Consider the following 16357-nt stretch of genomic DNA (forward strand, 5'->3'; position numbering starts at 1 on the left):
TGGGTGCTTTTCACTGCTAATCATTTATACAGACTTTGATTGCTTTAAGTATTAAGTGCTTTTGTTAACAAATCATTTCTCTTTTCAATTTACCTGGTCCGCATTGTCTGTCTTATGTTGCAAATTTTAAGCAATAATGCTGTTTTATAAACTATGCTTATTATAAACTATGGAAATGTAGAGGTTTTCCAAAAATAAATAAGTATATAACACGTCTCAAGCTATGAAGTTGGTAAAATAGTAAGTCTTTTAGTTTCAGTGTTGGAAAAAAAAAGTAATAGGTCTATATTACAATCTAAAGTCACTTATAAAGTAGTTAAAATGCTCCTTAGTTTAAGGAAAGTAATGTTAAAGTATGTGTTTTGCTATTTTTAAAGCGTAAAATAGGCTCAAAATTGTAACATGTTACTTTATTCTCCACAAATACATGCATCACCGATTAGGCAAGCTGCAAAGAAATGTGCACAACTTTAAAGACTTTCTGAACTTCTTAAAAGCAAGAGTGTGTGTTTCTAAAGGGCATGCATGTGTTCCTGCATTCAGTAAAGCACTTACAGACTTTTCCTTAATAGTATAATTTCATAAAATTATTCTTTGGAAATTCTAAATCCTATTAGCAGCCAATGACTATCAAAGTACAACATTGTTCACAGTCAATCAAATAGCTGCTTTTAAATCATACTTGCATGAGATTTCAGATCGAATATTAAAAGTAGCGTAGTAAACAATAGTAAAGCATGTCACAAGTGGTCACTAGACGAATGTGCGAATATAAAACCAACTTTACATCAATAAGAATGTGCACAACTTTAAAGACTTACTGAACTTATTAAAAAGCAAAAACTCATGTTCCTCAAGGTCATGCATGTATTCCTGCATTCAGATCATCATAATTATTATTAACAGCAATATAATTATTAGGATACTGATAAAGATTATAGATTAAACTGCATGCATAATATTACAAAACATGCTTTTTACAAACTATGCCTAATATAAACTATGGAAAATAAAAATAAATAACTATATAACACGTCTCAAGCTATGAAGCTGGTAAAATATTAAGTATATTAGTCAATGTTGGGAAAAAAGTAATCTGTCGTCACCTAAAAAGTAGCTAAATATGTTCCTTAGTTAAAGGAAAGTAATGTTAAAGTATGTGTTATGTGCTTTTTAAAGCGTATGACATTAATAAAATGGTAGATTTAGAACACATACATGCACTAATTGATGTAAAGTTGGTTTTGTATTCGCATATTCATTCAGTAACAACTTGCAGCTTGGTCTCTATATATTTTTCCATGCTACTTTGAATATTGGGTCTGAATACGTATGCAAGTATGACTTGAAAACAACATTAGCACTATTTAATCGACTGTGAACAATGTTGTACTTTGATAGTCATTGGTTGCTAATATGATTTCACTGTTTAGAATATGCAAGGTCCACTTTGGGCTGCTGAAATTATATTAAGGAGAAAGTCTGAATGTGGGAATATAAACCAGCTTTCCCTCAAGCATGAATCACAGATTAGGCAAGTTGCAAAGGACTTTACAACTTTAGGACTTTGCACAACTTTAAAGACTTGCTGAACTTCTTAAAAACCAAAAGCATGTGTTAATCAAGGGCATGTAATACATGTATTCCTGCATTATTGAGGTAAATTTGGTTTTATATTCACACAATCTGCCTTTCTCCTTAATATAACTTCACAAAAGTATTCTTTGCAAATTATATATAGTGAAATCATAATAGCAACCAATGACTATCAAAGTACAACATTGTTCACAGTCAATTAAATAGTGCTAATGTTGTTTTCAAGTCATGCATGCGATTTCAGACCGAATATTAAAAGTAGCGTGGTAAACAATCTAGAGAACAAGTTGTCACTGAACAAATGTGCAAATATAAAACCAACTTTACCTCAATAGGAAATTTGCACAGCTTTAAAGAATCTCTGAACTTCTTAAAAAGCAAATGCATGTGTTCCTCAAGGTCATGCATGTATTCCTGCACTCAGTAAAGCACATGTTTATCGGCGGAAAACGCGCAGCTGTTGCCCGGGCTCAGGCGCGCCTCTCCCGGCTGCACAGCGCAGCTCTTACCGCAGCTCCCCATCCAGGGCCTGGATCACCGCTGCGAAACTCCGGCTCGTCTGGTTCAGATAGTCGTAGCAGGTTCTCAGGGTGTCGCTCATGGAGTCCTGGCAGGAGAAACACACATTAGCCGGGTGTCTGAGAGCCCGGAGCGGGTGTGGCGCCCGAGCCGCCAACCGGGCCTCCAGCGCGCCGCTACGCCCGGGACAGAGCACCGACCGCGGGGAGCGCAGCCACAGAGACCGCTTCAGCACGGAGAACGACACCGCGCTCTTCCCGCACACTCCAGCCATCAACAAACCAGCTCCTGCAGCCTATGCACCTATTTACAACTAATCCGTGCTATTGTTTACATGCAGAACTTTATTTTAAAGCGCCTGTTAGGCGCTGAGGGGAAGTTATACGCGCGTGCACCCGTCACAGCTGCGCGCTCCCGCACCACTGATATGTAAACAGAATATTAAAGGCACTTCAGCATTATTATTGGCTGCGATCTGACTCTCCTCCCCGCTTTTCATACTGGAAAACTCCAGCGTGCTCTTCTGTGAAACACTCAACAAGTCATGTCTGGACACACCTCCAGCTGCAGGCCTGTTTTGCACATTACTTCATCAGAAGTGCGTTGGGAAATGTAAAGGCATGGATCAAAACTCCTTTTCACGTGCACAATGACTGAACACAGGCACAGTGTTTTTTATTCTCAACAAGCGGACCTTGTTGACAATCATTCACCTCGTTTTGATTAAAATACTCTATTTTAGAGACATTTTAAAGATAGAGTTCATCCAAAAAATTTAAATTTACTCACTATTTACTCACCATTTACTCACCCTCAAGTGAGCTTGACTTTCTTTCTTCTGTTGAACACAATAGAAGATATTAATTATAATAATAATTATAAATAATTAGCAATTTAGTACATAGTAATAGTAATTTCTGTACTATGGAAGTCTTATGGTATCTTCTTTTTATTTCTCTCTTTTTTTTTATTTTAGACACCTGGTTAAACAGTTCACGGCGCATGTGCGAATGTAGTCACATTATAGTCCTGTCGCTTTGATGCAAGTAGTCCTGGCTGCAGCCTGTAGCGCAGCCATGTCATGTGTACACTATGTCATGCACATTGAAGTGCGCATGTGCAACTTGACTCGGCTGCATCCGAAATCGCATACTTACATACTATTTACACTAGCTGACAGTAGTCTTGTGGCCTATCCAAGATTTAGGAACAGCAAATAATAACTGGACTTCTAGTTGATCATTTGGTGTCAGAAGTGGCTCATATGAAAGGTAAAGGCCTCTAGATGAGGCTTATTTGAGCACAATAAAATCTGATCATGTCTTGATGTTGACTGATTTGATTAGGACAGTAAGGTCTGACTCTGCTTAGACTAAAGTCTGCTCACTGAACCTTCAATAATGTCCAGTATAGAATATGTGCTCATGCTGCAGTGGAAACAGAATGAATATTGTGTCTGACTCCATCATGAGCTTGGAGGACTGCATCCATACATCTCTGAATGACTCAAATCACTGATTAATAAAGTCATCTGGAATGGCGAAAAAAGCCTTCTTGCAGGACTCCCAGAGTTCATCAAGACTCTTTGTGTTCAACGCCTCCTCCTTCATTGTACCCCAGACATGCTCAATAATGTTCATGTCTGATGACTGGGCTGGCCAATCCTGGAGCACCTTGACCTTCTTTGCTTTCAGGAGCTTTGATGTGGAGGCTGAAGTATGAGGTGGAGCGCTCTCCTGCTGGAGAATTGTCCCTCTCCTGTGGTTTATAATGTAATGGGCAGCACAAATGTCTTGATACCTCAGGCTGTTGATGTTGATCATCCACTCTGCAGATCTCTCGCACGCCCCAATAGTGAATGTAACCCCAAACCATGATTTCTCCTTCACCAAACTTGACAGATTTCTATGAGAATCTTGGTCCATGCTGGTTCCAGTAGGTCTTCTGCAGTATCTGTGATGATTGATGCAGATCAACAGATGATTCAGCAGAGAAATCCACCTTCTGACACTTTTACACATGATCAACTTGTCAAGTTAATATTTGTAGCTCTTACAACTGAGATCCACCACAATACTTTTGCCAGGTAGTGTAAACTTTTCTCACAATCGTGTAGTAAATTCAAATATAGTACATACTTGAGTAGTGTCCATTACTTTAATCTCTAAAACTATTCTCTGTATCACACTCCGGAGCTGAAGGTGGCACTAATGCACCAAAATGCTGGATGCCAACCACCGTAAAAAATACAAGTAGATGATGTGCATTACGTAGTGAAATGTAATAAATGATACAAATAACTCTAGCGACAACCGTTCGCACATGCACATCAACGTAATGGACGTAATTGTTCACACCCATTCATTCATGAATTCCAAATACTACAGGACAGTCATTACGCATATGCATGCTAAAGCTGTGGTCACACTGGAGTTTTCCTCCCATAGACGCAAGGTTATGCGTCAAGTTTCGCAGGTCGCTGCAGTGCAAAGTTCAAGCTTGGTGAACTCTGACCTGCGAAATCGCATCACTTGACTGCATGAGACCAATCGAGGATCAAAACACGACCTCTCTGGACAGACATTTAAAACATAGAGCAATCACTCGCTTTATTAATGTCTAATCATCTTGTTTAATCCCACCCCTTTTCGCAGCACCGTACGACAGAATTTCGCAAGCTCAAACTCTAGTGTGACCGCAGCTTAACACATGCGTGATGCTGACAAGTTTCGTACCGCATTACAGGCTGCAGCGAGGGGTGTCTCCTTTGATGACAAAAGCACGAGAGCGTGTGATTGGACGGGAGGTCAGGGGGCTCATGTATCAACGCTGCGTACGCACAAAAACTTTGCGTACGCCAGATTTCACGCTCACGTTTGAATTTACCAACGATCATTTAACGTGAGAACGTACGTTGGTCCACGCCAACTTCATGTCTGGTGTATGTGCATTTCTTGTGGGTGTTTGTTTTATTTCCATTGGTGACCCCTAGAGGCAATAGTGTTAAATTGCACACTATAAAGTATCTTTGAGCCGTGCAATAGCAGCTGTATGTGACGGGATCATCCGCATGTCTAGCAGGTATATAAGGTTTCCATACCATGCAGTTGACCAGCCTAACATTAAAGCGCAATTTGCAGAGATCGCCGGTTTTCCCAATGTAAACGGAGCGATCGACTGCACATTGCTATAAAGGCGCCATCTGAAGACGCATTTGCATACTTGAATCGGAAACATTTCCATTCAATAAATGTGCAAATAATATGTGACGCTTAAATGCGCTTAACATAATACACACACTTATTAATGATTCCTACCTGTCTTCCTCGTGATGAAGAGTAGGCAAAATCTGATATGTAGTGGGGGAAAAACGAAGAATGAGTTCATCAGACGCTGGATTCGAACCATGCGCTTTACAAGCTACGCCACTCACGCTGATGTTCACAGCTCTCTTTAGTTCTGTTGTCTCTGTTAATTAAACAGTGATGGGCGGGAATCACTCAGCTAGCTCATTTCAACGAGGTGTGCTTTTTGCACTTAGCCTAAATAGACACTACAAAATTTTACACCTTTACATCAGATCGTTTCTTTTTTAATTCCTTCACAGTGTGATGTTCAGACCCCACTGCGTTAACCGCGTCAGTTAAACTCTCACACTCTATTTTTTTTCTTTTGTTATTAATTCCGGAGGACAAACTTGCAAATAACACAGTTTTTCTGCGGTCTACCTCCAATTCACATTCTGTGACGTTTCTCTTTTTGCTTGCTTTTGCCATTGCTTTTTTGTTTGGTTTTGCAAATGTGGAGTCATTACCATCAGTGGTGTAGTCCTTGCTATACGCACTTATACTCAGTATGCTTACTTTTTTCCACGAGCTGTTTGGGTATTACCACTTCTGAGGATCAATAATTGTATATACCCTCGGTTTACTCACTTATTTTTCTGATAAAACTTCCCTAATTTTAGTGTATTATTTTAAATACTTACTTAATGTATATGTGTACATTTTTCTTTGTTTACCCCAAATGGAACTGTTCCTGATCTGCCCTAAAATAAAAATCCTAAAATCACCTCTGTAAAACAGTTCACATTTGTCTTAATCATGCCTACCGATACAGGGACCGACACTATGTATAACACTAAACATGATGAGGCAAAGACTACTCATAAATCGCGTAACGATATGCAATTTAAAAGGGTAACTACTAGTATAAAATAGCGACAACAGAAGACAGACTCCTAATAGTTTGGTTTAAAACAAGCAAGTTTAAAACAAGATGTTTAAAGGAACCTATTTAATGTAATTAGCCAGTAAAGAAAGTAAGTTAAAAAGCTGTCTTTCCATGTATATATATATATATATATATATATATATATATATATATATATATATGTGTGTGTGTGTGTGTTGCAACTCAGGCTCATTCTGAGAACGTAGTCCCGGGGAGACCGCGAAATACGTAGCCGGGGGTACGTACGGCTGCATTTCATTTTTTTAAGCGAACGCTGCGGGGCAGTGTGACGCCGTTCCCTTCGGCGCTTGCCGGCCGGCCAGCCGGCCGCTCGCCTCCGTGTGGAGGGCTTTCCCGCTGCAACCAGTTTGTCCAGTTAGCTCTTCGTGTACTCCGGCGGACTCGAGGCGCAGAGAGGGGCTGACCACGACGACGACGACCGGGTTCGAGTCCGGGGAAGAGCGGTTCAAGAAATCAGGTAAGAAAACAAAAACAAAATCCAAAAAATGAAGCGAACAAGTTCGTCACAGGGTGAGAATGTGGTCAAAATCCGAAAACGTGGTAAAAATCAGACGAGGGCTTTTCTTTTTCTGGACGGCTTTTGTGAATCGTCGTTGGTTGGGTTTAGGGACGGAGGAGGGTGGGTCAGCCGATTGGCCGGTCGCACGCTCAATCATTCTGTCATCCAGGCAGACAGGCGGAAGGTCGTTCGACAGCGGCCTCTAGCGGGTTTACGCGAGAACGGCGCGGGAAAAAACGCGCACAGCGGCCTCTCGCGGACTCGCGAAAACAAAAACTGCACAAATACGTACCTCCCGGGACGTATTTCGCGGTCTCCAGAAACGTCCCCGGGACTACGTTCTCAGAATGAGCCTGGGTTGCAACTATAAAGCTAATGAATCAGAGAAACATTGACTTTCGTCGTTTCTTTGCCTACTTTCATTTAAAATTTGGGTCGGTGTAATAGTACACCACCTTTTTTTTAGGACTACACCACTGATTACCCTATTTATTAGGTAGAGGAAGCAGGGAGGGGTTTTGCGCTCGTTTACGTTAATTCAGATGTACAAACAGAATATGTGTGGGATTCAGCGTACGCAGTGTTTCATACATCTGAATTTTTTACCGCGTATGCACATTTACAGCTTTGTGTGTACCCAATGTTTTAGCATGAATTCAATGCAAGTCTTTGTACATGAGGCCCCTGGTGATGCAGTCTGTTGATGGATATTGATGATTGCGTCACAAGCATTCACGCTTTCGTCATCAAAGTGACTGAACTATAGTCGCACATGCTCAGAGTTTGACCAGGCTGTGGATAAAAGCTAATCATATTTATAGCTTTAATCCACGCCTCTCCAACCGTTAAGTTGCTTAATTTGCATGAAAGACGAGAGGAGGAGCTCAAAAATAAACCACCGCCCCCTACTCAATATTCAGTTTCAGTCAGAAATGCGACGTTACTGAAATAAACGTCTGCAGTAATTTCTAGTTCACAAGGACGTCAAAGGGACTGTACACCCAAAACGTTCCTCAGTGTGTTTCCTCTTCTGTTCAACAAAACACGGAAACTCAAACAGGTTTTGAAACAAGCCAAGGATGATAACATGGGGAAGGAATTTTCATTTTCAGATTTATTTTTAGGGTTAGACAATCATTTAGCTAAAATAATTGAATAAAATATGATACTAATAGAATGTTTTCAGAGGTGTTTTGTGGCAACCCTTGGGGTAATCTATCCTGTCAGTCCATCCATCCTTCCATCCATCCATCCGTCCGTCCGTCTGTCTGTCTGTCTGTCTGTCTGTCTGTCTGTCTGTCTGTCTGTCCGTCCGTCCGTATATCTATATGTCCCGCCATTTTTCCTTCTGTCTGTCTATCCATCCATCCATATGTCCCTCTATTTATCCTTTTGTCTGTCCATCCATCCATCCGTTCATCTATCTATCTATCTATCTATCTATCTATCTATCTATCTATCTATCTATCTATCTATCTATCTATCTATCTATCTATCTATCTATCTATCTATCTATCTATCTATTTTTTTGTCTGTCCATCCATCCATCCATCCGTTCATCTATCTATCTATCTATCTATCTATCTATCTATCTATCTATCTATCTATCTATCTATCTATCTATCTATCTATCTATCTATCTATCTACCTCTATTTATTCTTTTGTCTGTCCATCCATCCGTCTGTTCATCTATCTATCTATCTATCTATCTATCTATCTATCTATCTATCTATCTATCTATCTATCTATCTATCTATCTATCTATCTATCCATCTATCCATCCATCCATCCATCCATCCATCCATCCATCCATCCATCCATCCATCCATCCCGTACATTTAATTGTTTACCTAAATTTGGACAGATGAGGCCTTACAACCTTTAGCCCCGCCTCTTCAGTAGCTGCTGTTTTGATATTGGCGGGAGCGACACAACACTGAACCCACAGCTGAAAATAAACACTTATGGGCGGAGTCGAGAGGAAAAATACAGCCAATCAGAGTCAGAACATCTGCTGAGATTTTCACAAGCTCATAGTATTTTAAGGATAAAATGTTTGACAAAGTTTTTTAGTCTGAATTAAAATTAATTAGATCTGAAAAATGTATTTTACCTAATTATTTTAACACCATTAAATAAATAAATCATTTAAAAACTTACATCTTTTCCATATAAAGCGAGATTTTGTCCTATAAACATTAGAGACAGGAAGCATTTCTATTTTAGAAGCAGCAACATAACAACAACATAAACTACTATGACAATGATCACCCTCAGGTACTGATTATGGGCTTTATTCAGTGTTAAATGCTCCCAATGTGAGTTTCAATACCATTTTACATGACATTTGTTGGCATTCTACTGAAAGCAGCAGCAGATACAGATGGCATTCAGTGCAACCTAACAACATCAGTGACTCAGTAGCCTTTTATTGATGTTAAAGAGCTTTAATATGTATTAATTAGAGCAACCTACCACTTCGTTGGCAGTGCAGTGGCTGGTATTTAAATGTTTCTGTCGTGTCTTGTCGTATGTTGTTAGTGTGTGTTTGTGGATTAGCTGTCAAACACATGCAGTCAGATCATCATCTTCCCCTGTCTGACCCTCCAGTCCTCCAAGCTCATTATATAAGCCGAATCCTCGAGTCTCCTTTCGGGGAAAACTAACCTTCCCTTCAAATCCAGGATTAAATCAAATCCATTGGATGCTGACACTGTGCTTATGCCCATGCATTATGGAAAAAAATAATAATAATGTGGAATATTATGCAGCTTTGATTCATGCAACTACAGTATTAAGTCATTTTTAAATATTATTAGCAATAAAAATCTAATAATTAATTAATGCATTAAGACATATGCTGAACAGACTGGTACAGACTGCTGAGCAGTCTAGCCTATTATACAGCTGTGCAATATGACAATATATGTCATATGGACAAAAAAAACCGTCTATCGTTTCATATTATGCTCAATAGTTTATTTCGTGGTGTCACAAAATGCATTGTTTACAGTAATATTTTATAATATGAGCGCAATATTACATCGGGATGACATGAATTATTGCAATAATAGCAAGTGGCGATCTTGTGGCGATCTTGAATTCACAATGTTTGCATTTTATTAAGCGATACTTTTTTAGTTTTTATATTGAACCTGTAATCATTAGTTTTTCAAAAGTGCTTTAAATTTTACTAATAAATTAGATTTTAATTACATTAACTACATTAATAATAATTGTAATTAATTCTACATTTATAATAACACAAATAGTCACATATATATGACACACACACACACACACATATAGTATATATGATACAATATATAAATGATACAAACATATAATAAATAAAATCATTTAAAGCAGAGAGAAAAACACGAGCAAAAATAATAAATATACTCAATAAAAAAGCATTATTATTGTTATGATTTAATAAGGTGTCAATAAGGAAAGTAATAAGTAATATTAATGCTGTAACCTAATTAACCTAGTTAAGTATTTAAATGTCACTTTAAGCTGAATACTAGTGTCTTGTAAATTGATTAACTAGTCAAATATTATGTGCTGTCATCATAGCAAAGATAAAAGAAATCAGTTATTAGAAATTAGTTATTAAAACTATTGTGTTTATAGATAGATAGATAGATAGATAGATAGATAGATAGATAGATAGATAGATAGATAGATAGATAGATAGATAGATAGATAGATAGATAGATATAAAGTATGTACAGTTAAGTATGTATATGAAAAACACGTTATATAAATATAATATATAAGCTACTGATGGACTGGCATCATCAGGATATGACATGATTTATGTCGTGATATTGTTGTAAAGCGGTAAATGCTGAAAATGTATTGCTTACATAATCCAATTTGGGCATGACGGCTCGACATCCTCCCAGCTTGTATCTGAAGAGGTTTATAATCTCCTCCGGGTGTCCGAGAGACTTGAGGATGTCCATCTTTGCTGAAGATCTTCTCTACAGGTGATCAACTGAGTTAAACATGCGTCTCCATTCAAACCCGCGCAGATCCAGAACTACATCACCTCAATCCCGCACTCACACGATCGACCCACGCCGCTCATTGGCTGTGGCGTCATGGGCTTAGAGAGCGTCGAGCAATCAGCGGCGAGAGCGACTGGCGTGGTGGCCCGCCCAGTAACCAGTAGTAGGCGGGCTGAGTGGTGAGAGGCTGCTGATTGGTTAGATCAGCATTGACATCAGCAGCGTTAGGACCACCGTGTGGTGTATAAATACAAGCAGAATCACCTCAAAGGTGCTTATTTGATGTAAAGTCTGTCTTAAATGCGTGTTAGTTTTATAATAAACTTTACTAGATTATTTTATCAATTTCAGGCGGTTCATTTCACTGTGGCGACCCCCAGATTAATAAAGGGACTAAACCGAAACGAAAATTATTGAATCAATTATATAAATTTCACATTCACAAATGTAAGTTTAAAAGCGAATCTCACTTCATGGTGATAAAATAGAGATTATGATGTATTTATTTGTGATGTATAAGTCTAAAAATAGAAAAACAATTAAAACGATTAATATACTCATCGGCCACTTTATTAGGTACACCTGTCCTGCTAATGCATTTAGGCATGTAGACATGGTCAAGACTATCTGCTGCAGTTCAAACTGAGCATCAGAATGGGGAAGAAAGGGGATTTAAGTGACTTTGAACGTGGCATGGTTGTTGCTGCCAGACGGGCTGCTCTGAGTATTTCAGAAACTGCTGATCTACTGAGATTTTCACGCACAACCATCTCTAGGGTTTACAGAGAATGGTCCGACAAAGAGGAAATATCCAGTGAGCGGCAGTTCTGTGGGCGCAAATGCCTTGTTGATGCCAGAGGTCAGAGGAGAATGGCCAGACTGGTTCCAGCTAATAGAAAGGCAACAGTAACTCAAATAAGCACTCGTTACAACCGAGAGCATCTCTGAACACACAACACGTCCAACCTTGAGGCGGATGGGCTACAGCAGCAGAAGACCACACCGGGTGCCGCTCCTGTCAGCTAAGAACAGGAAACTGAGGCTACAATTCACACAGGCTCACCAAAACTGGACAATAGAAGATTGGAGAAACGTTGCCTGGTCTGATGAGTCTCCATTTCTGCTGCCACATTCAGATGCTCGGCTCAGAATTTGGCCTCAACAACATGAAAGCATGGATCCATCCTGCCTTGTATCAGCGGTTCAGGCTGCTGGTGGTGTAATGGTGTGTGGGATATTTTCTTGGCACACTTTGGGTCCATTAGTACCAATTGAGCATGGTGTCAACGCCACAGCCTACCTGAGTATTGTTGCTGACCATGTCCATCCCTTTATGACCACAGTGTCTCCATCTTCTGATGGCTACTTCCAGCAGGATAACGCTCCATGTCATAAAGCGTCAATCATCTAAGACTTTCTTTCTTGAAGGTTTCTTGAACATAACAATGAGTTCACTGCACTCAAAGGGATGTGCAGCTGAAAAATCTGCAGCAATACACTTGACATTTTTGAAATTCATTTTGTGCATATTTTGCATTCAAGTACATTCAAAAATGTAAAACTGCACAGTTATTTACTGTAATAATTACCGTACAGGCATATATTCAAGTATGGTTGAAACAATTTAATATAAAATTCGACTTTTTTATTCTTTTGTGCACATTTTGCTTACACATTATATGTTATGATTCAATACAAAATGTTACATACAGTATATATATATATATATATATATATATATATATATATATATATATATATATATATATATATATATATATATATATATATACACATACATACATACATACATACATACATACATACATACATACATATACACAGTATATATTACCCTGCAGCCCAAGAGTGGTTACTCCCTGAAGCTAAGCAGGGCCTGAGCCTGGTCAGTACCTGGATGGGAGACCACATGGGAAAACTAGGTTGCTGTTGGAAGTGGTGTTAGAGAGGCCAGCAGGGGGCGCTCAACCTGCGGTCTGTGTGAGTCCTAATACCCCAGTGTAGTGAAGGGAACACTATAGTGTCAGTGAGCGTCATCTTTCGGATGAGATGTTAAACCGAGGTCCTGACTCTCTGTGGTTATTAATAATCCCATGGCACTTCTGGTAAAGAGTAGGGGTGTAACGATGGTGTCCTGGCCCTCCAAATTCCCTCCAGGGGATCCCAATCATCCCCACCCACATTGGCTCTATCACTGTCTCTCCACTCCACCTACAGCTGGTGTGTTGCAAAGCACTGGCGCCGTTGCCATGTGGCTGCTGTCCCATCATCCAAGTGGAGCTGCACACTGGTGGTGGAGCCCCCCCTCCCCCCTTTATGATTGTGAAGTGCTTTGTGTGTATGTCCATACATGATAAATGCGCTATATAAACACACAATACATTACATATAATCTTTAACATATGTCTGAAACTGTATTGCTTTTGTCCTCGACAAATAAAATAAAACACTAGGGCAGTTTTTAATTGTTAAATTATGACATTTTATTAAGCAGATTTATCGGACATCTACAAAATGGAAAACCTCAGTTGAATTTACAATTACAACCAGATTAATTTTCACATACATGTTGCGTCACTTAACAAAAACAACTAAACATGGAGTGAGTTATTCTGCATTTTACAGACATTTTATATACAAGTAATACTAAATAAAGCTAATATAAGAAAAACAATTACAAGAAGGCCTTTTCTTTACATGCTAATAATGAGGAATGCTATAATGTTGAGCCTAAAATGAAAAATCAGATGCACAAAATGCACAGCTTTACCGTAGGTCTGTTTTCTTCGAAATAAATACAAGAAGTTCTTTTAAAATCAGATATAATTAAAGGAGCTCAGCTGCTATGAGGGCTTTTTATAAATCTGATTTTAAAAGGAAGTAAAACTTGCGGTTAGGGGTTATTTTTTACCCAGATTTAAGGAAGTGTGTTTTACCTAAATCATTGGCCATAGAAAATGTAGTGACAGCAATACTGCGAGTAAAATTAATACACTATAATATTGCAAAGGTGTCCGATCTCAATATTAGGTGCTTCTGATCATAAACCTATACACTGGAACGAATCTGAATTATCTTTGAACTCAACATTGATAGTTATTTGCAATATATGCTCGAGATTAATAGGATTTATGACTAAATATAAACATTTAATATAAAATACTTAGCAGGAGTGCTTTGAGCTTCATTTAAAGAATCCTAAAATAAAGTCTCTGATGTCTCTAGAGTGTGTGTGTGTGAAGTTTCAGCTCAAAATAGCACACAGATAATGTTCTCTAACTCTCTGAATCTGACCCTTTAGGCTTTGATCCTAATTGTGTCGTTTTGGAGACTGTCGCTTTAAATGCAAATAAGATTGTGCTCTTTTTCAGAAGAGGGCGGAGCTACGTGGCATATTGAAAAAACTAATGGACAGATGGCTGCTTCTCACTCAGGGCTGCTGTTTATGCTAATGAGGGAGAGATGGGCACTAGTGGGCGGGGCTTTCCCCCTCTGATGACACGTACAAAGGGAGAATGTCAATCAAAGTGTTCCTGCAGACTGTTTTGATCAAGTCTGATATTAAACAATAGAGTTATCTCAGGTTTATCATTAGAAGCTGGATATATTCACACACTGCTGACACACAACTGGGTTTAAACCCCTTATAAAACTGATTTTTACATAATAGGTCCACTTTAAATATTGTTTCTAAACATTTTGTCATATGCGGAACTGCAATATAAGTTTTCAGAAGTCAGAAGTATTGCATTTTCTAGTGCAAACTTAGATGCTTTATTTAAATCATTATGTATGCATCAGCTTTTAATGTGCACACTGGAGTCTGCATTGAAATTGTGTGGCATGAATTTAATCATCAAAACAATAGATATTTATAAAGGCAACATTTGACTGATATACACACAGAAATAGGTCTGTTATCTCTATAATATTTTACTCTTGTGTATTTCTGTGCTGTTTAGGCCTGTCATGGAGAAATAAATATGACAATAAAACCACCAGGAGGTGGCAACAAGTGATTCCTTCAAATGATTCATTCAAAACAGCTGATTCTTTTTTAGAATTGCATGAATGGATCATTGAATCACTGACTCAAATGAATCATTCTCGAACAGATTCATTTAGGGAAAAAAACATTATTGCTATAAGATGCATTGATGTTTTACTATGGCTTTTCTGAAACTATTTTCAGTGGAGAAACAGAAAAAAATCAACATTAATATTTCACTGCTGGTTTAGGTCTGTCATGAAGAAATAAATATGACAATAAAACTGCCAGTAGGTGGCGACAAATGATTCATGATTGTTCATTCAACAGATTCATTCAAAAGAGCTGATTATTTTTTTTTTAGAAATGTGTGAATGGATCATTGAATCGTTGATTCAAATGATTCGTTTAGAAGCAGATTCTTTTAGAAAGGAAACAGAGTTACTATGAGACGCATAAATGTTTTACTATGCCTTTTCTGGAACTATTTTCAGTGGAGAAACAGAAAAAACAAGGTTATAATACAATACTGTGTGTATTTTGTGCTGGTTTAGACTAGTCATGGATAAATATAACAATAAATCCACCAGTAGGTGGCGACAAGTGATTTGGGCTACTTCATTTAAATGGTTCATTAAGAACAGCTGATTCTGTTTTAGAAATGTGTGAATAGATCATTGAATCATTTATTTAAATGTTTAGAAATAGTTTAGAAACAGATTCATTTAGTAAGAAAACAGAGTTAATATGAGATGTGTAAATGTTTTACTATTGGGTTTCTGGAACAATTTTCAGAGGAGAAAAAGAAAATTAACAAGATTATATTATTTTACTGTGTGTTTCTGTGCTGGTTTGGGCCTGTCATGAATAAATAAACATGACAATAAAACCACCAGTAGATGGCGACAAGTGATGCATGATCATTCATTCAAACGATTCATTCAAAACAGCTGATTCTTTTTTTAAGCATATGAATAGATCATTGAATCATTGATGCAAATGTTTTACTTTGGCTTCTCTGGAACCATTTTTTAGTGGTGAAACAGGGATGCATAATCATTTATTAAAATGATTCATTCAAAACAGCTGATTCTTTTTTAGAAATGTTTGAATGGATCATTGAATCATTGGCTCAAACAATTTGTCTAGAAACAGATTCATTTAGGAAGGAAGCAGAGTTAGTATGAGATGTGTAAATGATTTACTATGACATTTCTGGAACTATATCAGCGGTGAAACAGAAGAAGCAAGATTTTATTAATTTACTGTGTGTTTTTGTGCTGATTTAGGCTTGACATGAATAAATAAACATGACTATAAAACCACCACTAAGTGGCAACAAGTGATTCATAATCATTCTTTTAAAGGATTCATTCAAAACAGCTGATTCTGTTTTAGAAATGTGTGAATGGATCATTGAATCATTGACTCTAATGATTTGATTTGGTTAGAAATAGATTCAA

The 16357-nt window shown here is 38.0% G+C and overlaps 1 protein-coding gene across 2 annotated transcripts in view; it reads right to left on the bottom strand.

Annotated features, from left to right (window-relative positions):
• The window catches only part of fdft1 (farnesyl-diphosphate farnesyltransferase 1), a 31916-nt gene extending 21000 nt beyond the window's left edge, over positions 1-10916 (bottom strand). Inside the window, exons 1-2 of one of the 2 annotated variants that reach the window (XM_056445406.1) lie at positions 10742-10916; positions 2106-2203 (exon numbers count right to left, since the gene is read on the bottom strand). In XM_056445406.1, the coding sequence (XP_056301381.1) occupies positions 2106-2203; positions 10742-10840 (197 nt within the window). In that variant the 5' untranslated portion in view covers positions 10841-10916. Of the gene's footprint in view, positions 1-2105; positions 2535-10741 lie in introns of those variants that run through there. The other variant, XM_056445405.1, reaches the window with a different exon arrangement.
• Between the last annotated feature and the right edge of the window lie 5441 nt (positions 10917-16357).

This window comes from Danio aesculapii, chromosome 20 (genome assembly GCF_903798145.1).
Source record: "Danio aesculapii chromosome 20, fDanAes4.1, whole genome shotgun sequence".
Lineage (NCBI taxonomy): Eukaryota > Metazoa > Chordata > Actinopteri > Cypriniformes > Danionidae > Danio > Danio aesculapii.